At 33.4% G+C, this 24,184-nt stretch overlaps 1 protein-coding gene across 3 annotated transcripts in view; it reads left to right on the top strand.

Moving 5' to 3' along the window:
- Smurf (SMAD specific E3 ubiquitin protein ligase) overlaps positions 1–24,184 on the top strand; it is a 452,534-nt gene that overhangs the window by 308,232 nt on the left and 120,118 nt on the right. For all 3 annotated transcript variants that reach the window (XM_090407614.1, XM_090407612.1, XM_090407613.1), the window contains one exon: positions 18,575–18,753. In XM_090407614.1, the coding sequence (XP_090263740.1) occupies positions 18,575–18,753 (179 nt within the window). The remainder of the gene's footprint in view (positions 1–18,574; positions 18,754–24,184) is intronic.

The following is a 24,184-nucleotide window of genomic DNA, read 5'->3' as shown; positions in this document are numbered from 1 at the left end:
ACAGGCTTCTGCCAATCACTAACCTTTGTTAACTCTGTTGATTAATGGCTGATTCTGAATAAACCAATCAGAACTCCGAAAGCATTCATATGTTTACAACTCATTGGCAGGGTAAGTTAATGCATTAACAATATTTTGAGCTATCATATTCTTCAAAATTCAAGTTAAAAGTCATCATTATGCAAAAGAACACGGAAATAAAGCTTCAGAGACACAGTTTGGACCTTCTCTCACTGAGTGTATGATTAGACAGTGGAGATGTTTAAAATATTGTTTTCTTATATTATTTCTAAACTTTTGTTACAATAATATTACGTATGTCACATGTGGTGTAAATGTAAGTGCTCTAGTAATGGCAGCCATGTTGTCACTTGAGTTTCACTTTGAATCTCAGTAACAGATATGCGCATTAGTTGTTGTTTTTAGGAACAGCTGTCGTTTGGTAACAGGAACTCTAGGAAGTAAAGAGTAGGCAAGCAAGTAAGCACAGCTGAAGAGGTTTAATAAAATAAAGTTCTCAAATCAAGCCCCTGTATATGAAAATATTTTGTGCTCAATTAAATTAAAGGCAAGTGATATATATTTATTCCAATGAGCAAATTGGAATCTGGGGTGAAAGTTCTAGAATTGAAAATGCATTTGGACCTGCTCAATTCATATATTCCTGTTGTTTGTGAAATTTTTCTTCATGTGCCTGCTTCGGAAAACTGAAAGATACATACATTAAAGGAAACTTCTATATGGCCAGTTAAAATAAAAACATTTTGGTTTTTAACTGAATGCTATTTTCAGTTTATTTTTATAGAAATATTTTGTTTTGTCTCTCAATATTGAATAGATTATGAGAGAAAATTGAGCTCATTTGTGTTATTTTAAAATTGGCCATTTAATTATTCCTTGTATGTAATATTTATTGTATATAAATATATGTTTAAAGTAAATATTTATTTTTTATAATTGAACTTCATTCTTTAGAACACAACATGTTGATCCTGAAGTCAATGCACTATCACTGATACGAATCCGGAACATTCTAACCAACAAAAATTAAAAATGAAATATATTGTTATTTTACTCCCCGACTGTCTTTAAATATAGGTGTTGGACATAGGTGGGGAATAGCATACGTGGAACCGATTAAGCTCACACATTAAAGTATAACAATCTCATGCATCAATAATAAAGCAAATTGGCACAACCAATAGGATATGAGAATGAAGTCTTTAATATAACACATGGATCTTTCCAACTGCAGGGCTTATTTAGAAGTGAGCTATCGATGCTCAAAAAAAGAAATAAATAAAATAAAACCATCTATTTTTCACAAATGTTTTTCATTTTAGAGGTTGTTTATTTTCATTCCAGTATTAAGCTATCAACATATACAGACACCACTTATTAATTGCTAATTTAAATATCATATCTTCTCCTTAAATACTGGTTTCTGATATGTCCCGAAACAGATTATTCCCCTGTTCAAACATAGGTTGGTTTTGATGGAAGTATGTGCCATGATTTGTAGCATGCCCTTCCCAAGGTCAAGCGCAGCACAATAACATCTTTTCACTTGTGATTTTTTGTAATAGTTATTTCTTTGTGAAAATGGCCATCAAGCAAAAGTGATTCTTCTAGTGGTTTGGAAAAAAAACTACTATTGAATTAGTAATGAAAGTGAAAATAATAGGGAGGTTTGTGTACAGGGCTCAACAAATATGCTCCCTCACTTGCCTGTAGTGAGTATACTTTGCCAGCTGGCTAGTAGCTGCAGACTGGACAAATTAAAATATTTTTTATTTAATAAAAAATAATTTTCAAAACAAAATCTAAGAAAGTATGCATAATATAAAGAACTATTCTAATAAAAAAAAAATTAATGTAACATATTTTATAAAATAAATCAATTTTTTTTTACTATTCTTTGTATTCATATTATTTATTGATTTTTTTCCTTTTTGGAGTGGTTCTCACACAATAGAAATATTCTCCAAACAGTGATATAGCATCACTGATCACGATATGAAATTTCATGACTTATTGAGAAGTATCATTATTTCCCAGTAAGTCGTGGGGGGGATTACGTATTTATCATGGTGAGAAGGATTTTGCTTAATTTTGTCAAGCCCTGTGTGTGTGTGTGTGTGTGTGTGTGTGTGTGTGTGTGTGTGTGTGTGTGTGTGTGTGTGTGTGTGTGTGTGTGTGTGTGTGTTATTTATATATATAATGATTTCCAACTTGAAACCTTTTCAACTTAGGATTATCAGAACAGAATCTGTTTTAAGTTGAGGATTGACTGTACGCATGGCAAAGGATTTATTGTCACAAATCGAGATATTCCTGTGTTGAGTCATTGGAAGATCTTATTATTAGATAAATGTGAAGTTCTTTTCATATCTTCATTTTTAATATGATTTGACCATCAGGAAAAACCTTTTTTTCACAGATCCTATATACCCCATTGTGTATTTCAAACCTTTTAAGTTCATGTTGTTTGAGACATTCCTGCTATTAATCTCATGGATCTTTTTGAATAGATCAAAATCAGATATTTTTAAAAATCAACACACGTTAATTTTTCAGGTATACATCTTCAAAGTGTGTACTGACCGTTATGATAAACTGAGAAATAATATTTCATGACTGGTTTCTATTCAGCTTTTTCAAATTGATCTGATAAGATCAATTTCCTGATATGTATCCTGAAGAGGTGTATAGGCTCTATGATAATACTATTTTCCTCCAGATTACTCTATTGTCATTTCTCCAATATTGTTGTATCTAACATTTTAGTCTTCTAAGGCACTTTTGGATAAATCAATCCATCTGGATCTTCATCTTCCTTTGGATCTTTTCCTGCCATCTTGGCATCAAACACCTGTTTTGTTATTCTTTCTTCTCTCATTCTGTTTAAGTGACCATACCACCTACATTAGTAATGCTGACATAATCCAGAGTGCTGACAGTATCAAGTTCCTTCCCAATATCTTCATCTTTTAATTCTGCGATTGATGCCACCTGCTCAGGTCCCTGATTTTTTTCAGGACTCTTGATCATAGATAAGAGATGATTGATTACTAGTTGTGGTGGTGTTGGAGGTGGGCAGTAGATGGCGTTGATTTGTAGTAGAGGTAAGGTGTAGAGATAGTTGAAGATGTCCTCTCGCGATGAGTCTTCGGACTCCTTGGAGGTATCAGGAATAATAATAATAATGATATAAGTGCATTAATTCTAACTCAACTTGCATTACTTAACATTGGTTTGAGCACTGTCATGTATGCTACTGGTTTAGTCTTTTTGACTAATTTCTTTCTTATTCTGGATAAATTTCTTTCAACTGGCTTCCCACCTTCTATTTTCATAATTTTGTTCTTTCTGTTTCTGATTTTCATGCCAAATTTGGTACAGCTGTTATTTTAGATAGAGAATCCTGTAGAGTTACACTAGATATATTTAGGAGTACATCATCTGCATAATGCAAAGAGCTAATTTCGATATCCCTACTTCTAATAATGAGGTTTAATGCCAGTTTCTTTCATGTGATCCATATAGATGATGAATAAGAGTGGAACACATCCTTGTCTGACACCTGATTTTACATCAAACCACCTTCTCTCTACTTCCTTCAGTTTTAACTGCTAATTTACAATTTAAATATAGACTATATTGTGTATTGCTCTGTATAAGGTTCTATTTACCCCATACTGTTTTAGCATGCATCTTTTTTCGAGGTGTCTTGACATATACCTTTCCAGGTTTACAAAATTAAGTATAGATCCTTGTTATATTCCTATGGTTTCTAGACTATTTGTAGTAAAGTGAAAATCTGATCTTGACAAATCTCTATTTGGCATGAACCCAGCTTGTTCTTCAAGTTTCTCTTTCAAAATTTTTCTCAGCCTTTTCTCAAGTATGCTTGCATAAAAATCTTTCTTGGAACATTTAGTAGAGAGAGATTCCTCTGTAATTCTTGCATTCAGTTCAGCTGTTTTATTTTTTTTACAGGTGAGAACTATGAGAGCTCTATTCCAATCACATGGAATTCAACCTTCTGACTAGGCCTTTTGAATTAGGCAATGTAGTCACTGCAAAAGTTTTGTACCTCCATATTTGAACTTTTCTGGTTGATTATTATCTATTCTAGTTGCCTGCCTTTTCACATTTCAGGCTTTCAATAGCTTTTTCTGCATCAAGTATTGATATGTACTTCAGTTTACATTCCTCTCATTTAAGTCTTTCAGAGTAATAATTACTCTAAACATCTAGAATATCTTCAATTTTCATGTCACCTTTATCATCTTTGATTCCTTTTATAAATACTCTTTCCTCCATTTCTGAACCTTTTCAGTAGTCTTTCTACATTCTTACCAAAGTCTTTTCATGATTTCTATTTAGCTACTTTTTCGTGTAACTTAGCTTTCTTGCATTTTTCTCTGTTTTCTCTTTGGGTGTCTGTGAAGTTATTTGCTAGGAACTTTCAGTAGGGATTGTTTTTTTTTTTAACTTCTTGTTTTCTATCCATGCAGAGAACTTCAACTATACCTTTCTGGCTGAATCAGTCAATGTTTTTTAAGGGTTTGCCACCGAGGCTCCAAGGTTTGGTTCTTGTTTGAAACGGTTTCATTGTTTACTGAATGTTTATATTCACAGTCTAGCCATAAATAGTGTTACAACTTTTGCAAAATTCAAACCTTTAATCTATCAGTAGATCATTTAAAGCTTTCAGCACATATAAATCACATGTATATTGTGCATATAGGTTGCACTGAATGTTCTAAATGTATCCCCTTTGCTTTCATGCATGCCCAAAGTCTGTGAGGCCACATGTCAATGGTACCATGCACAGCATCCAATGGAAATGCTCACTCCAAATCCACCTTCAAGCTGGTGATATTGGAATGTCATTTCTTGCAGGCTCTCTCTCTCTCAAGCTCCAACTTCAACTTGAAGTCCAGTGGATTCAGATTGGGACTTCCAAACTGCCAATCAGATGGTGATATGTGGTCAGGTGCATTTGCCTCCAACCACAGTTGTGTGGTCCTCGCCTTGTGTGCATGAGATGAGTCCTGTTGGAAAGTCCACTTCCTACCATGAAACAAGGTGTTGCTCAAGGGATGTACCAGCATGGTGTCTTGATGCACTTTGGCAGAGGTTTTGACCCCTTTCTCACAGAAATGCAACTTGAAACCCCTGATATGTCCCCCCCCCACACACACACCACCACCACCACCACCATCACTGACGTGGAGCGATGACCTCTCTGAATCCTGGGCATTATGGCACGTGCTGTGCGACCATCTGGGGCATATACGCAATCATTTTAGCAGTTAAACGACTCTTCAGTGGTGAAAATCTCATCTGGGAAGAGGATATCTCTGTGTCTGTTGTTCGCATATCGCTGAAGTGTCTTTGATTTGATCACCCTCTGCCACATGAGTTGTGGTGTTAGGGCTTGCTTAATTAGGTAGTGTCCCAGCCAACATGAAATCTCCTCATGTTGTATCATCACATTTATTTCTCATTTAAGGTAATTGAGAGTAAAATTTGATTGGCTAAGTCCCAATTGTCAACTGAGCCTCATTCATTCAGTACATAACCCAGTGGATACCTACTAATGGCGCACACCACATGAAGGTAAGGAGTGGACATTAAATCAGAAGTCTCAGTTATTATCTGGCTTTGACCTTTAAGTGACTCCATTGATCTTTTATTAGCCCCTGATTTAAATTTTCGAAAACACTCCTAACTGGATCAACCTATATCTTGTTTTCCTGTCATTTTTGCTGCATTTTTGTTTTTGCCAATCTTTCATTTCCTATTTAAGTGATGATAATATCTTAGATTAGATGAGAAGAAAAATATCAGATGTTTTCTCTCATATCCCTTTGTTTTTGTACTGCAATTAATGTATTTGTTCACTTCTGTAATTTTCCTCAAAACTCATCTCTTTGTCTCTGATCCATATGTTATAATTGGTTTGAACACACTTTCTAAAGAGATTTAATGATTATTCACAACACAGAAGTAAAAAAAAATTAGATAAATTTTATTCTAGTATTTTGCTTAAAAGTAACTGGCATTCTCAAGGGGAGAAAAGATTACATAGAAAATAAAGTAATTTTGAATAAGCATAGAACATCAAGAAAGCATTCAGTTATTTTAACTACTATGCCCTCTAGGCACAGTGAAAGGTGGCCATTGTTTTGTTGATTTAAATGCAAAATTAGTCTCCATGAGTTTTGGAAGTTTTTTTATGACCATTTCTATTTAAGTTGAGAGTATTCTGCAAAGCATAAGCAGATCTCCAGAATAATCTGTCACTTTTGAATCTTAGTCTTTTTAAAGTAATGGTTCTCCATCTAACTGCATGTGGGTTATTGAGTACATAACTTGTGAATCCACTTTGTCCATATTGGTGGGTGACTATATAATTCTGTGTTTAGCTGCAAATTTGTCAAGATGTCCATAATATATTGGAGTTTATGTTGACAATGTATCCTGTATACTCCAACGTTTTAATGTTACCCAATATCAGGTACTGATGTTGGGTGGACTTCATCTTTTTGAGAATGAGTAAGTTTAGCTAGTTAAATATTGATTTAAAAGAAATTTGTAATGGGGATTTTAGGCTTTTTTAATCTTTTCGTATACTCCTTTGATATAGAGAACTACTACAGTTTTGGAGTAAATGTAATGGTCTTTATTAGCTTGTCTGATGTGAGGTATAACAACCTGTTCATTTTATTAGGATTGTAATCATTATTAATGAAATTATTGAAAATCTAATTCTTTTTTAAGTAAACTGTCATTTGGGCAAGTAACATTAGCTTTGTATGCTAATATTTTATTATACCATAAATTTGCACTGGATCTTCTTCTTTGAGTGTCATCTCCTATCGGAGGTCGGTGACCACCTTGGCATATTTTGAGCGATTCTCAGGCACTCTGAGCAGTCTTTCAGAGTTCATGCCAGTCCACTGTCTGCCAGCCAAGATTTTCTTCGTCTTTCTTGTCCCCTTCTTCCATTTATCTTCCCTTTTATAATCAATTGAAGTATCTTATATTTTTGATTACGAGTTAGGTGACCAGACCAAGATGTGCAGTTTTCCTTCTTTTTATGATATCTAAAAGTTCACGTGATTTCCCTATTTGTTCCAGTACTTCCTGATTGGGCATTTTTGCTGTCCATGGGATTTTTTAACATTCGTCTGTATAACCACATCTCAAAGGTTTCAAGTCTTTTTATTGATGTTGTCTTCAAGGTCCAAGTTTCTGCACCGTACAGCAGTATAGACCATACATAGCATTTAACCATGCATGCTCTAAGTTTAAGTTGTGGTTACACAGTGTTAATTTCATCAGGAGAAAATATTTTCTTGCCATTTCAATTCTAACTTTTATTTCCAGTTCTGGATTGCAATCTTCATTTAACCAGCCTCCGAGATATTTAAACTTTGCCACTCTTTCTATTTGTTTTCCATGTAAAGAAAGTGCCTGAATTAAGAATTGATTTCTTGCTTATGACCATGAATTTAGTTTTGGTGATATTTATTTTTAATCCCATTTTTTCACTCTCTTCATTCACTAGTTCCAGAAGATTTTGAAGAACCTGAATATTGTCAGCCAGGAGAGCTGTGTCATCAGCATATCGAATGTTACTGATGATTTCACCATTTACATTAATCCCTTTCTCTCTTCCTTTTAAGATTTTTTGAAATATGGCTTCTGAGTATATGTTAAAAAGAAGAGGTGACAACACACGTCCTTGCCTTACTCCTCATTTGATGTTAATGGAGTCATCAATTTGAACAGATGTAATAATGTCATCAATTTGAACAGATGCCTTTTGGTTCCGATATAAGTTTTCAATGATCCTGATGTCTTTACCATCTAATCCAATTCTTTTTAATATTGCAATCATTTTAGTATGTTGAACTTTATCAAATGCTTTCTCAAAGTCAGTGAAGCAAACGAATACTTCCTTGTTTTGATCAATACATTTTTGGAATAAGATTTGAGAGCAGAAAAGAGCCTCTCTTGTTCCCAAACCATTTCTAAAGCCGAACTGGGTATCACTGATGGTGTCTTCACATTTTCTGAATATTCTTTTTTGAATTATTTTCAGAAACATTTTGAGAACGTGACTCATTAGGCTGATCATTCTATAGTCATTACAAGTTTTCGCATTTGCTTTTTTTTTAGGTAGCATGATGAAGGTCGACTGTAACCAGTCTTGAGGGATTATGCCTGTATCGTAGATCTTATTAAATAGCTTTACTAATATATTAATGTTGTCACCTTCTAATAACTTTACTATTTCTTCTGGTATTCTATCCAGGCCTAAGGCTTTGCCATTTTTGGCTGAGTTTAGTGCATGGTCTACCTCTGATCTTAGAATGCATGGACCTGCCATATGTTCATAAGTATTTTCTGGGTTCTATCCATTATCAGTAAAGAGTTCTTCTATGTATTTCACCCATTCTTGTCTTTTCTTATCCTTTTCGGATATTATTTCTCCCTTTTTGTTTCGAAGGATACAGAATTGTTTATTCTTAAATATACCTGAGGTCTCTTTCAACTATTTGTGTAGATTAAAATTGTCATGCTTTTTCTGTAGAATTTCTATTTCTTTACATTTTTCATTCATCCAGATTTCTTTTGCTTCTTTGATCTTGCATTTAATAATTTTCTGAACCACTTTATATTTTGTTGGACTATGATTTTTATATGATCTGCTTTGATCCATGAGAGAGAGAATTTCGTGTTATCCAATCTTTCTTTTTTACTGCTCTATTAGAACACAAGGTATTGGTACATTTCTCTATAAAGACAGATTTTAATTTTTCCCATGATTCATCAACCCTCATGATGTCATCATTCTTGATAAGTGCTAGCTCTTGATTCAGATCTTGACTTAATTTGTTTCTTATCTCTGTGTTTTTTAATTTTCCTGAATCAAACCTTTTTTGTTGACGTTTATTAAGTATAGATTTGAGTCTGAGTTTTAACTCTGCCACCAGTAGGTTATGATCAGAAGCAATATCTACACTATGATAGGTTTTTGTACTCTTTATAGAAGTTCGAAATCGTTGATTAATTAGCAAGTAATCAATTTGGTTTCTGACCATATTCCCATTATTATCCTGTGGTGATCACCAAGTATACAGCCTTCGGGATCAGGGCCACGCCGTGGGTAGAAGGCGCCCTTGTGCAAAATTTTTTTCAGCACCCCCATAAAATAAGTTTCCACGAAAAATGTTTGCGAAAAATTTTACTTTTTTAAAAGTACAAAACAGTTTATATGCATACACAAAAATAAATTTTATTTAACAGTAGTAGAACATTGTAATCACTGAAATTAATTAATAAGGAATTTTTAATAATAAAAATTTTCAAAAATATTTATTCCTTAATATATAAATACAAGAGAATATATATATAAACATTACATTTATTTTAATATAAAAAAAATATTACATAACAAAGATAATTTGGATATATGCTTTTAACTATATAACAATTAGTATAAATGTAGATTTATTTTACATATTTATCCATCTTGCATTAACCACCACAAAATTTTTAATAATATCTTTAATGTCTAACGAATCCATATTATTTTCAATTGATATAATTGATAAATCCTTTAGATCAGGGGTTCTCAAACTTTTTAAATTTTGTACCACATAAATAAGAATCAAAAAATATATGTACCACCATAAAAGCATTTCCCAATAAAAATCAATACAATTTAAATATTTTGTGTAAAAATTGTACCACCAAAAATAACGTAATGTACCATTAGTGGTACATGTACCACAGTTTGAGAAACGATGCTTTAGATGCTCTCCAGACATTATTGACCGTAAATAATTTTTTATTAGTTTCAGTTTTGAAAAACTTCTTTCCCCTGATGCTACGGATATTGATAATGTTAAATAAATACGCATCACAATTGCAGTATTCGGAAACGTGGCAGTTATTATTTTCGTTTATATATAATTTAAAACATCCCGAGGAGCCAACTCTTTTTTAATAAAACATTGCAAAGTTTTTAATTCCTCAAATAAAGTCTTACCATCAATATCGCAATTGTTGGAATCTTGATTGTCGCTCAGTTTTAAGTGCAAATCTTTACAATGTTTCATTAAATTTTCATCGCTCCTTTTAATTTGCTAATGTCTCTTATAACTTTAAAGTCCTCACTATGTTGTTTTAAGAGTATGAATCTTTGTGTGACTGAAGTTATTGTTGTGTCTAAAATCATGAAGAAAAAATTTATTTAAAAATTTTGTTTATGATCATGCATTGTCTTATCTGATGATGCTTCGGAACAAAAACATTTTTGTTTTTGTTCTTTTGCAAATGTCTGGAAAAATAGTATCAATATTAAGATCTTTTGCTGCTACTTTTATAGTTCTAATAATATTTTCAAATTATTGGTCTGTTCGGCAAGTATTTAATTCTTATATAACATAATAAAGATTTTCTGTAATTTTTTCTATATCAAATGTTGGATTCTGCATTATTTTGTTTGCAACATTTATGAGGCTTAAGATTTTGTACCAAACATGAACAGAGCAAATAAATTTAAACGAATAAATCTTTGAAATTAAGTTGTCTGCCTGAACTCTAGAATCGATATCTAGTTTCATCTTCCGTAATATCAAAAAGAGCATGATAAATTTCCTTTAAGTGGCTTTATTGGTTCTAATCTACTTTTCCACCTAGTAATAGAAAGTGGTTTCAAATTTAAAACACGGATTTTTTTTAATATAGCTCAACGCTTCACAAATATTGAAAAATAATTATATAATTCCTGTATTACCCCTCAAAAATTTACAGTTTCACAGGATATCTTAGCTGCATCATTAACTACCAAATTTAATGAATAAGCACATGGAATAAAAAAAAGCCCTTGAATTTATTTCAAGGATTTTTTTCCACAATCCATTATGTTTGCCTTGCATATTTGAACCGTTATCATAAGCTTGGCCACTTAAATCCGAAATGTTAACATTCAATAATTTTAAATAATTTTTTATAAATTGAAATAGTCCTTGCCCAGTGGTATCTTCTACAGATTGAAAACCCAAAAAATGTTCATGAATTTCTGCTATATTTGTATCTTTATTTTAATTAACAAATCTAATAACAATAGATAATTGTTCTATGTGGCTTATATATCTGGATTAGTGTCAAGAATTAATGAATAATATTTTGCCTCTTTATCCATTTCTAAAATTTTTTGTTTTATAGCTTCAGAAATTATATGGATGATTTCATTTTGTATTTTATCACCTAAATAATGAGCAATGTTCCTTTTTTGTGATGTTTGGATGTGATGTAAGTGTTCTGCTATTATCGAATCAAATTTAGCAACAGTTTCTACTAACTCTAAAAAATCGTCGTTATCATTTTCAAAAAGTTTTTGTGAAAACTTCTAAAAGCTATACACTGTCTTGATAAATATTGTATTATGTAGATTAACCGTTCTATGACAGATTGCCAATATTTTTTCTCAGTTTCGTATAATCTTTGTTGTATGCAATCAATAATGCATTTCTTATCAACGACATTTTAAGTTCGCTGTATTTTGTACAGTTTTTAATGTGCGCGGAACTTATCTCGTGTATTTTTAGTATATGACTCAAATGTTGCCAGTCGTTACAACCGTATTCGTTAGTAAGTTGGGAATTTTGACTGCCAAATATTTTGCAATAATAACAGAAAACCGAATTTCACGATTCTGAATAAACTAAATAATAATAATAAATAAAAATATATTTCATTGTAAATGTCTTGTTTTATTTGAATTTAGATTAATTTTACATTTAAACAAAAAAAAATGTGATTTATTTTTAATAGAACAAAATTTATAAAGATACTATACATTTTTACTTAATATAAATAATTTATCATCGATGATAGGAGTGAAATTGCTTATTTCTATATCTGCTATATTGCTCTCTTTTGCGCATTTTATAAATCCGGTCTTTAACCAATGATCCATACTTAACAAATTGAAAGCTAAAAAAATTACCATATTTATTCGACTATAACTCACACTTTTTTCCCAAAATTAAGCTAAAAAAATTGTGCTGAGAGATATATGTGGGGATTTTTGGAAACTAAAGTTTTCAGGGAAAAAAAAATGAAAATGGGTATGACTTACCAAGAAGAAGCTTCTATTCTCCATCACTTCTTTTGTCCTCCAGAGTGGTTTCCTTGTGTGCAATCAAAGTTATCTACTCAAATAGTCATCTTCTTTCCCATTATATCAAGCAAAAATTACCAGTAATTTAAGACTTGAGATACACAATGAACAATCCTTGACAAGTTAGTAATAAGAAGTGAAAGATGTGCGCTGTTGTAGGCCAGTATAATAGAGAAAAAGCCACTATTAAGAAGTGCATATGATTGGTGCGGTATTAACAAAAGATCGTGCTTCCCAATCAAAACAAGCTGACAATTGAATTGAAATGCTAATTCTCTTAAACCGATTTCCATAATATCTGAAGTGCATTCACTATATTTCTTAGTTTTAACACATCCATGACGGGGGTAGTGTCAAGCAAAACCATATGTTGCACTTGCAACATGTGGTTTCCTTGAGTACATATAGAAGTTTCTGTTGGAGACGAGATGTGATTCATTAGTTAGTGTTTATATTCCCAGTTGTCTGTAATTGCACTATTTGTTGAGATGTATATTACACAGTCTGCAAATGATGTCTGTGAACCTTATCCAGTGACATGATAAAACTAATTGGTTTTCGTGTTTCTGCAGTATAATGGCTGTTGGGGATAGCATATTGTTTACTGCAGGGAGCGAATTATCGCTCAAATGTGAAATTCGAGGCGATACGGACCCGCAATTTGAGTAGGAGAATTCATGCATAATATAATTTAATATATATATATATTTATATATAGACTATAAAAGTTTATGAAATTCACATCGTATGATACTTTATAGGTTGTTTCCTTGAGTATCTAATAAGTGGGTTCTAAAATGTTTTAGTATGTATGACTATAATTTTTTTATAGTCTAAAACATTACATATTAATAAAATGTAATAAGCACATATTTAACTGTCAATGGGAAATGGCGTCTTTTTTATTTGGTAAACTAAACGCTGTATTTTTGTAAAATATCTTGTTGCCGTAATACGGCTGAATGAGCGCCCTTATTAAGCAGCGCCGTGAGGCAGGCTGCCTCTATGCTACATCCTGTCGACTGTACTAGGCAAAGCACAGCATAAGAATGAATTCACGGTCTGTCTTAAACTAACAATTTCCACTAAAAATATAATAAACAATCGAGAATATTTATAAAATTTTCGCTCAGGCGACTTACTTTGTGAAATAAAATCTGTGGTAATATTGATAATGTTTCACTTCAAATGATATAATTCAAGAATAAGAAAAAAAAATTTTTTTTTTTATTATTTCCCGTGGTGAAATGGCACACCTATCTTCAAGCGCCATTGTGCAGCACACAATCTGCACAACTGCACGGCTCTGCCCTGTTCGAGATGGTAGCTTAAACCATGTGTTTGTGATTATTAGCTCCTCTTCCTGGCAGAATTGAATAAGACGGTCGCCTCTCATTTCGTGTTCCCAGTCCATGTTCGCCAACTACATCTCCACTTCTAACTTTCCCAACTTTATCATTGAAATCGCCCATTACGATGTTAATATAATGCTTTTTTGTGTTTTTCATTAGTTCTTTTAATTGATCATAAAATTCTTCGATCGTGGTATCACACTTTTCAGCAGTAGGGGCATAGACCTGTATAAGATTAACATCTAGTGGTTGACCTTTCAGTTTTAATTACATCATCCTATCCAAGTAGGGATGAAGCTCAACAGTGACTTATTGACATCTTTGTTTAATATTATTCCAACTCTGTTTTGATGGTTGTTTTCACTACTTCCAGAATGATACATTGTGATGTCATTAACTTGAGTTTTGCCTGATCCTGGCCACCTAACTTCACTCATTCCTAAAATCCCAATTTTAAGTGTTTTCATTTCTTGGATAGCATTTCTTAGCTTACCTGCTTCATACAGGGTTCTGACATTCCAGGTTCCTAGTTTTAATGAACACACCATTTTGAGCCCAGAGATTCTTTGCACCCTTGTCCCATTTAAAGGATGCCGGGAACTCGGGGCCATTTGTGTAGATTTGCTCACCATAGTGGTGTTAGTCTGGAGAGAGAGAATAGAGCAGTAGTTTGTCTATTTGCTTTCTGCTCCGCAGTATTACAGACGTACACAATAAACTGTATTGCCATCTGCAATTTTCTAATCACAAGCTTTACCGTCATCGTGAGACTTCAACGTTGTGTCAGTACTGACAAAGCTGCTTCCCTTTGTCAGAGGATTGCACTGGATAGTGGTATGAATTAATATTTCAATACAAGTTAGTATGTGTGAATTTTCTGTGGGTTAGTATAAGAGATAACCATCTATAACTCTGGTAACTAGTGTCTAAAAATGACATCAGTTTCAAAAGTAAATTTTATTCTGTGGTGTTAGCTATTTAAATTCACCAAGACCATATCTAATACCCATGTGGCCAGATAGCAAACTTATCGGCATAGCACAACTAGAGGAAGGATTTTGGTGGGGACGATTTAATGCTCTTTCTTCAAAAGACTGCATGAAGAAATTTGAAAGCCATCTAAAAGAGGAGAAACCATTGCTATTCATTCAGTTTGGAAATGAGTTTTATTAAGCCAAATCAAATAACCCAATTTGTAAAATAAATAAAAAATTTTAAAAAAGTAACATCAAAACTAAGAGATTGATTTCTGGTTGTGAATGTCTTATGTGTTGCACTAATGCCTGCAATAAATATTAAGCTAAATTAATGAATAAGGCTATTTCATCATGAGACCTCATTTGTAAGACTGGCTAACTCACTGTTCGACTGAAAAGACCCAATAAAGGTTCCTCTTGTCATAGATGGGAAGGGCTCAGTTGTATAGTAACTCTTAAAAGTGTTAACATGTTTGTTATATTCAGGGTATCCATTATTATAGTAGAATTTCCTTTATCAGCTTGGGTTATGACTATTTTATTTTTTGTGATTTCATAGTGCTTTGTATTCTTAAGTAGTGAGATTACTTCTAGGCTTAGCTGCTGTTAGAATATAAGCTACATCAAGGCGAACATTTGTAGACATTTTGAAATCTAGTATTCAAAAATGACAGATTATTCTGTAATGAATGCTCTTTGATGTTCTGGGTTCTTATTCAAATTACTTTGTTTTCCAAGTAATCTTTTCTCCTGATAATGCTTCAGTTACTGTTAGGCAAATTATTGTTACAAAATTATTATTTTTTGTTTTCCTTCTGTGTTCTGAATAACCATTAAATCTCTTTAGTAGCATCTCTAATCAACACAAGTTAAAATAAACTCATAATTTAAAAACTATCATGTATGCTGTTTTCTTTATCTTTTAGCTGATTTCTCTTTTATTTCATAAGAGTTGATTCATCTGGCTTCCCACCATCCCAGTTTACTTTTATTCTCTTGTCTGTTTTCATATCTCATTTGCTGTCATCACTGAAAATTGTACCTAAATTTCTAAAACGTGACCTTTTCTAGGTTGACTCGTTATGGAGTTGACAGATTTTCAAACCAAAATTTTCACAAAAACTCTTGACATCTTATAAGAATATCATCTGCATAAAGAACCAAGCTTATATCTCCTACCTCCTATTTGAATATCAGGTTTAATATAGTTTAATATACGTAATGAAGTGGCCCATCCCACCTTAACATCAGACTGTCTTTCTGTAATCCCTTATTTCTGTCAATTTGCATCTTAGGAATAAGATATAAATTGCTTTGTATAAGGTCCCATTTATACCATACAGATTTAGTGTCTTGAACAGTTTCTTTTGGCATCTTATCTTACAGTTTTTTTAGATTAAAAATAAAAAAAGCTTAGTTATCCTTATTGTATTTCCATGATTTCTTCATTGCTTGTCAGTATGTCTAAATATGATCTTAATAACACTCTTTGACTGCTAATTTTCCATTAATTTATGGGATGAAAAAAAAAATCGTAAATTTCTTCTGGAACACTCCATAAAAAAATTCTGCTCATCTGGTTTCACTTTATACGTATATATAACTTATTATGATGGATCTGTACTCAAGTCATCTGGGATTCAACTTTGTGATCCACCTTCTGTATTATGCTAGCCACTGCAAAACTTTATTACCATCAGATTTTAGTATTTCAGTTTGAATATCGTCTTCATCTGCATTATAACACACGCATTTTCGATGGCTTTTCTACCTTCAAGAATTTGATATGTACTCCTGACTGCATTTTTTTTTTTTCTATCTCATTCGTAATTCCCTTAATTCATTTTGTGGCTCTCTCTCTTCTTCCCTCTCCATTTCTTAACTTTCTTAGTCATTTCCAAAATTTTATCATGACTTCTGTTTAAACAGCTACTTTTACACATAACTTAGCTTTTCTAAGTTATGTGTAAAAGTTTTTTCTGTATTTTCATCACACATTCTCCAAAAGTATATCTCATTAACCAGAAACTTTTTTTTTCCTCATGGACTGTTTCTTTAACTTCCTGTGTGTGAAGCTCTTATTTTTCAGGCTCTGCAGACAATTTGTTTCCCTGGTCTAGTTAGTGAACATTTTCTTTAGATGTTACTACATTAGTTCTTGTTTTCATACTCCTTCACCTTTGGTCTAATGATATTTTTATATTTGAGTCTGTAGTTCACATCTAAAAGATTTGTTTCAGGAGTATATATTCCTTCTCCCAGCACAAAGAACTTTAAAAATGGGATACTCATTTTTATCCTGAAGACTAGGTACGCACTTTCTGTTTCATATCATCTCTTGTATCTTTGACCAGTCTGGAAACACCAATGTCAACAATAACTTAATCGATTTATCTTGTTTTGTGTGTTCTCTCTATGTTGTACATTAGGACAGTAAATTCTTTTTTTTTTTCTTTTTTTGCTATCATAATATACATGTATGGATATCGGTTATGTATTCTGCAATTGAAAATGCTCTGTGAAAAGTAAAAAATGTGTGCATAATTGAAGACATAGTAATTCACTCATAAAAGTATGTTTGGCAGAAAAATGAATTAAACCTAAGTAATTTCACTTGTATGTGCATATTCTTTAGTTTTTTTTTTAAATCAAATAATATTCCGATTTTTTTACTTAAATAAGAGCCAGTAGGCTTCATTTCGGCGATATAAACATTATTTAAATTAAGGGGATATTAAATCCCACATTGTTTTAAAACCAAATAAGAAACTCAAAGATTGGAATCAGAGAGTTTCATGCCGAATATATTATAATAAACTATAAAAGTATCTGCGGCTACTAGCGTGAACTAATGCAAGTAGTCCAAGTACGTAGTACAAACTCGGGCAACTCGCAGCAAAGGTGGTCAAGTTCTGATCGCTATTCTTGGTTTTTTCCATAATGTAAAACACATTTCCTAGGAAATGTATGCTGTTATTACATTATGGTGGTAGGTCACTACCCAGACCGGTTTTCAGCCTTTATTGAGGCTTCATCAGTGAGTAGCTAGACCAAATAATACCAAAAGGTACAGTGAAAAGAACTTATATACTCTGCTATACGAGTTGTCAAAAAGGTGCACCCATTAAGTTACTTAAATATAAAGAGCCAATAGGCTTCATTTCAGCGTGAAGCCTCAATAAAGGCTGAAACCGGTCTGGGTAGTGACCTCCAACCATAATGTAATAACAGCATACATTTCCTAGGAAGTGTGTTTTACATTATGGAAAATACCAAGAATAGCGATCAGAACTTTACCACCTTTGCTGCGAGTTGCCTGAGTTTGTACTACGAACTTCGACTACTTGCATTAGCTCACGCTAGTAGTCGCCGATAGTTTTATACTATATTCGGCATGAAACTCTCTGATTCCAATTTTTGAGTTTCTTATTCGGTTTTAAAACAATGTGTGGATTTAATATTCTCTTAATTTAAATAATGTTTATATCGCCGAAATGAAGCCTATTGGCTCTTTATATTTAAGTAACTTAATGGGTGCATCTTTTTGACAACTCGTATAGCAGAGTATATAAGTTCTTTTCGCTATACCCTTTGGTATTAATTTGGTCTAGCTACTCACTGGTGAAGCCTCGATAAAGGCTGATGCTGGTCTGGGTAGTGACCTCCCACCATAATGTAATAACAGCATACATTTCCTAGGAAATGTGTTTTACATTATGGAAAAGACCAAGAATAGCAATCAGAACTTGACCACCTTTGCTGTGAGTTACCCGAGTTTGTACTATGTACTTGGACTACTTGCATTAGCTCACGCTAGTAGTCTCCGATACTTTTATAGTTTATTATACTATGTTCGGCATGAAACTCTCTGATTCCAATCTTTGAGTTTCTTATTCGGTTTTAAAACAATGTGGGATTCCGATTTTTTTTTTTTTTTTGAAAAGTTCATACTAGAGCTATTCTCTAACATGAACAGCTTTATCAGTTATTTAATTGTATTGATTGAGTTTTATGTTGTTGTTTTTTTTTTTAAGGAACACTTATCATATTTCCATTTTGTGGGTCGAGTAATAGGATTAGCAGTTTTTCATGGTCATTATATTGATGGTGGCTTCACTTTACCATTTTATAAAATGCTTTTGAACAAGCCCATTACACTTGATGATATTGAAGTTGTAGACCCTGAACTGCATCGTAGTCTTAAGTGGATTTTGTAAGTATTGAAATTAAAATTTTCTTCAGTAGGAATTTTATGTTTAAAGTATAATTAATTATACTTAATACCAAGAATTAATTTTAAAAAATAAATAAAGATTTTTTATTATATACATTGTCAATTTAATCATAACTCAGTTTAATAGTGTACACAAACACACAATATATATATATATATATATATACAGGGTGTTCGGGATAAATTTGACATATTTATAATTAATTATATTTTTCCGTAAGTTACATGTATTAACACACACTTCTCTTCATTTAAAAGTTTGGACCCTTCTTCATTCATATACAAGATGTCAGAAAGGATGGATAGCTGGAACCCACCTGAATCATGGAAGAGAATAACTTGTATCATGATGATTCGTGCCCGCCATCAAAATAAGGATATTACGACTGCTGCCCAATGCTCCCTGAATACAGTAAAAACAATCAGGCATGAACTAGAGACTTGCAATGGTGACTACGAGGATGTAGCAAGAAGAAAGATCCCTAGCAGACGATCTGATTGCGTTCGTACAGCAGAATTCCTCGCAAATCTGCAGGAACAGGTGTTGAAGAACCCTGGCATTGGAATTCGGGCTTTGTTCGTGGAGTTGCTAACTGTAGTCAAGCCCTGGATAACAAGGGTAGCCAATGGTAGGCCGTATGTATGGCAGCAGGATTCGGCCCCTTGCCACACCTCTGGTAAAAGTCAAAAATGGTTGTCTGAAAATTTCTACGACTTCACCAGTCCAAATGTTTGGCCTCCAAACTCCCCAGACCTTAACCCCATGGATTATTTTGTATGGGGCGCAGTTGAAAAAGACACCAATCGCACTTCCAGTAATACAAAAGCCCAGTTAATGGATAAAATTAAAACAGTTTTTGCGGCCCTTCCCAGGGAGACTGTAGCATCAGCTTGTTCGAGGTTCCGAAGCAGAATTGAAGCTGTGATCGATGCTAATGGTGGTTATTTTGAGTAAATCTTGTTGATAGTATTGTAATTAACTCTGCCTGTAATGTTTTTTTGTCAATTCATTAAATTTAATAGATACAAAGAAGATTTTCTTTTTCCTTACGAAACTGTCAAATTTATCCCGAACACCCTGTATATATATATCAACACTATACTAATGTTTTGATCTTATTTTCATGTTATTTCTTTGTCATGTAGCTTTTTTATTATTGTTGTTTTTATTATATGGGCAACTCTGTAAGGTTCACTGACTCATGGTGAGAGGCCCTAAACATTATGCCAAGAATTATCCATTTTGCAATATCTATCATACTCTGCTTTGAACTCATTCACAGTCATGGCACCCACAACAGACTACAACCTATTCCACTCATTTACCATTCTCCAAGCAAAAAAAAAAAATCTAGTCATCACACCCTTGCTCTATTTTCAAGGATGACCCCTAGTTCATTCCTTAGACCTGCCCCCATCTTGATCACTTGCCTCTGGACCCCCCCCCCCCCCCTTCTCATCTCCAAGAAACCTAGATAACCAGATCTGTGCACAGTAGTCAAAATGGGTTTTACCTTATAGAGAAGTATAATAACCTGCTTATCTCTGCTCATCAGCGTGTTCTTCAGTAACCAAGTAATCTGAACTGAGCTGTTTTAGCCACTTTTGCAGTCTGCCCTCTAAACTTCAACTCCCTATCAACTGACACTCCCCACAGTACCGTCGACAGGGTGTAGCATAGACGCAGCCTGCCACACGGTTAGCGGCTTAATAAGGGCACTCGTTCAGCCATATTGCAGTAGGTGGCATTGCTATGCTAACAATTCCTGTTAGCAATAGCAAGTGCAGAAAGAAATTTTTCCAAGCTTAAACTGATTAAAAATGATTTGTGAACAGCAATGACCCAAGAAAGATTGCTTGGTCTAGCAGCTATATCAATAGAGGCAGACATAGCTTATAATTTAAATTTAGAAGAGCTTATAAACAGTTTTATTGTGTGATATCTCCGTAGAGCAAACATTTAATTAATATTATTATGTAATCGTTTTGCATTAATGTTTCTCATGTAATAAAAACAAAATAGCAGTCATAGATTTTCTTATATTTTTGTCTTATAATCCATCAGGGGTGATATTTGTTTGCCTCAGGGTGTGATTTAATCTGGCAATGACCCTGACTCCACAAATCCCTAGCTTCATCAATTTTCTAGAGTGCAGTTCTGCCAATATAGTACACAGCTGGTAATAATTTTACACCAAAATACATAACCTTATACTTTGCCATACTAAACTGATACCCATTCTCCTTTGCTCATACTTTCAGTCGATTTAAATCATCCTGCAAAATTTTAACCTCTTTATTGACTATTGCTCTAACCAATTTTGCATTATTGGCAATAGACTGAATAGTTCCTCTCAGATCATTTTCTATGTTGTTAATATAAAATTAAATAGCAGTAGTAGCCCAAGCATTGGCTCACCACTAGTCACAGGCCTTGAACTGCCCTCTTATCCACTTTGCTAACTTTATATCCATCCCGATGTACTGTAATTTACTGATTAGAATTCAGTGCAATATTTTGTCAAAAGCCTTTGCAAAGTCTAGCAGTATCACCATAAATCCATTACCTTTATCCAGTTAGCTGTCATATTATAAAAGGTGAGTACGTTACTTAGGCATGACCTACCCCTTCACAAAACAATGTTGTCCCCCATATATTATCCCATTCCTGTATTTTGCTCTTAACCAACTTCATAACTTGACCATGACATTTGGTAATTTTCTACCTCAGTCTTGGAACTTCCTTTATACAATGAAATAATTTTCCCTCTTTCCCTGCCTCCTTAGGACCTACCCAGAGCCGAGACTTAAACAATGTGGTCGGCACTGCAAATTCCCTAGCACCTTCTCATAAAACCCAAGCTGATATATCTAATCCCATAGCTGTATTCACATCAAGCTTCTGTAATATCCTATGCACCTCCAGTTCATGTACCTTTATTTCCATATAAGTTCTTGCTTCTCTTGCAACTGCAATATCTCCACCTGGATGATATATTCTTGTAAGGTGTCCACTTAATAATTTAACTCTTTTGTCTGCTTCAGTTACCTCCTTCACATCAGACATTAGTTAAAATAATTCTCCCATGATCATTTTTCCTTTTCTTCTTCTTATTGTGCTATCTTCTATCGAAGGTCAGCGACCATCTTGGCGAACAAACTGCACTCTTGTGCTAATCTGAGCAGTTGTGCACTGCTCTTTCCTGTCCACGTCTTGATGATGTCAAACCATGATATTCTTTTTCTTCCTCTAGTTCCTTTGCCATCAATTCTTCCTACCAAAATAGTTTGTAGAAGTTGGTATTTGCTGTTTCTCATGATGTGTCCAAGATATGATGTTTTTCGTTTCTTGATTATTTGTACAAGATGTTTAGCTTTGCCAATGGATTTTAAGACATCTTCATTGGTAATTTTTTCTGTCCATGATATCTTTAGCATTCTTCTGTATAGCCACATCTCAAAGGCTTCGATTTTCTTGATGGTTGTCGCCTTCAATGTCCATGTTTCAACTCCATAGAGCAGAATAGACCACACGTAACATTTCAGCATTCGGCATCTGACTTCCGTGTTTACGTCTTTATTGCAGAATAGTGTTCTCATTTTCATGAAGGACTGCCGTGCAACTTCAATCCTTGTCTTTATATCTATTTCTGGATCCCACCGTTCATTAAGCCAGCAACCAAGATATTTATATCTTGACACTTGATCAATATTTTTCCCATTGAGTGTCAGTTTCATTGATGAGGCTGGATGTTTGCTGATGATCATGTATTTTGTCTTGTTGATGTTTATATTTATTCCCATTCTCTGGCTTTCTATGTATACTCTGTCAACGAGTTTTTGGAGATCCATAATGTTATCTGCAATTAGCACGGTGTCATCTGCATATTGTAGGTTGTTAACAATCTTTCCATTTATTGTGATTCCCTCTGGACATTCTTCCAATGCTTTTTTAAAGATTACCTCTGCATATATGTTGAACAATAGTGGTGAGAGCACACATCCTTGTCTCACTCCTCTTTTGATGTTAATATCACTGGTGGTAATGTTGTCTAATTGAACGGTAGCCGACTGATTCCAATACAGATTTGTTATTAGTCTTATGTCTTGTTCGTCTAGCCTTATTTGTTGAAGGATTTCTATTAAGTTGGTGTGTCTGACTTTGTCGAATGCTTTTTCAAAATCTATGAAACACATAAAGACAGATTTCTGTTTTTCTATGCATTTTTGTATCAATATTTGAGTACAGAAAAGAGCCTCTCTAGTATCAAAACCATTCCGAAAGCCGAATTGTGTTTCACTTAGAGTTTCTTCACTTTTTCTATAAATGCGATTCTGAATTACTTTCAAAAATATTTTTAATGTTTGGCTCATTAGACTAATAAGTCGGAAGTCACCACAGGAATTCACTTTGGGTTTCTTTGGGATAGTGATAAATGTAGATTTGAGCCAATCTGATGGAAATTCATCACTTTCATATATTTTATTAAATAGTTTTTCAAGAAGTTTGATGTTATCTGGTTCGATTAATTTTAAAAATTCTGTTTGCACACCATCTGGTCCACTGGCTTTTCCTGTTTTACTTGTTTGTATAGCATTCTCTATTTCGCATTTCATGATTGCTGGTCCTTGATGTTATCTTTTATATTTATAGGCTTCTGTCTAGTATCATTGAAAAGTTCTGTTACATATTTTATCCAAATCTGTGCTTTATTCTCTTCTTCTAGAACTATTTTTCCATTTTCGTCTCTTAGAGACACTTTGCTTTTTCCTCAGTTTTCCGGAAATTTCGTTGATTTTCTTATACAGATTGAAATTATCATGTTGTTTCTGAAGCAGTTCAATTTCAGTACATAAATTTTTCATCCAATTTTCCTTGGCTTCTTTTATTTTTTTCTTGATGATGTTATGTGTTTCTGTATACCTGGCTAGGTCTTTGTTTTTGTACATTCTTCTTGTATCAATAAGAGAAAGAATCTCATCTGTCATCCATTCCTGTTGTTTTATATTATTCACATAACCTACTTCTTCAATACTTGTTGTTACGATGGCATTCTTTAAGCTATTCCAAAGAGATTCCACACTTTTATTTTCTTCTATGTTAATCTGTTGTAATCGCAGGTTAAGCTGTGTCTTGGCACTTTTATTTATGTTCGGGTCTTTCAGTTTTTCTACATCAATTTTCTTTTTCTTCTTTTGTGATTTTTTAGCTGATTTTAATCTAAGACATACTTCTGCAACTATGGGATTGTGGTCTGATGAGATATCTGCTCCAGGATAAGTCTTTGCACTCTTTATACTACTGTGGAATCTTTTATTTATCAGTATATAATCAATTTGATTTCTCACAATATTATGTTGGTTATCTTGAGGCGATTTCCAAGTGTACAGTCTTCTTGGTGGAAGTTTA

Source organism: Typopeltis vanoorti, chromosome 17 (genome assembly GCF_054136105.1).
Source record: "Typopeltis vanoorti isolate ZY-2024b chromosome 17, IOZ_Tvanoo_1.0, whole genome shotgun sequence".
Classification (NCBI taxonomy): Eukaryota; Metazoa; Arthropoda; class Arachnida; order Uropygi; family Thelyphonidae; genus Typopeltis; species Typopeltis vanoorti.
This window is presented reverse-complemented; position numbering and strand designations above follow the sequence as displayed.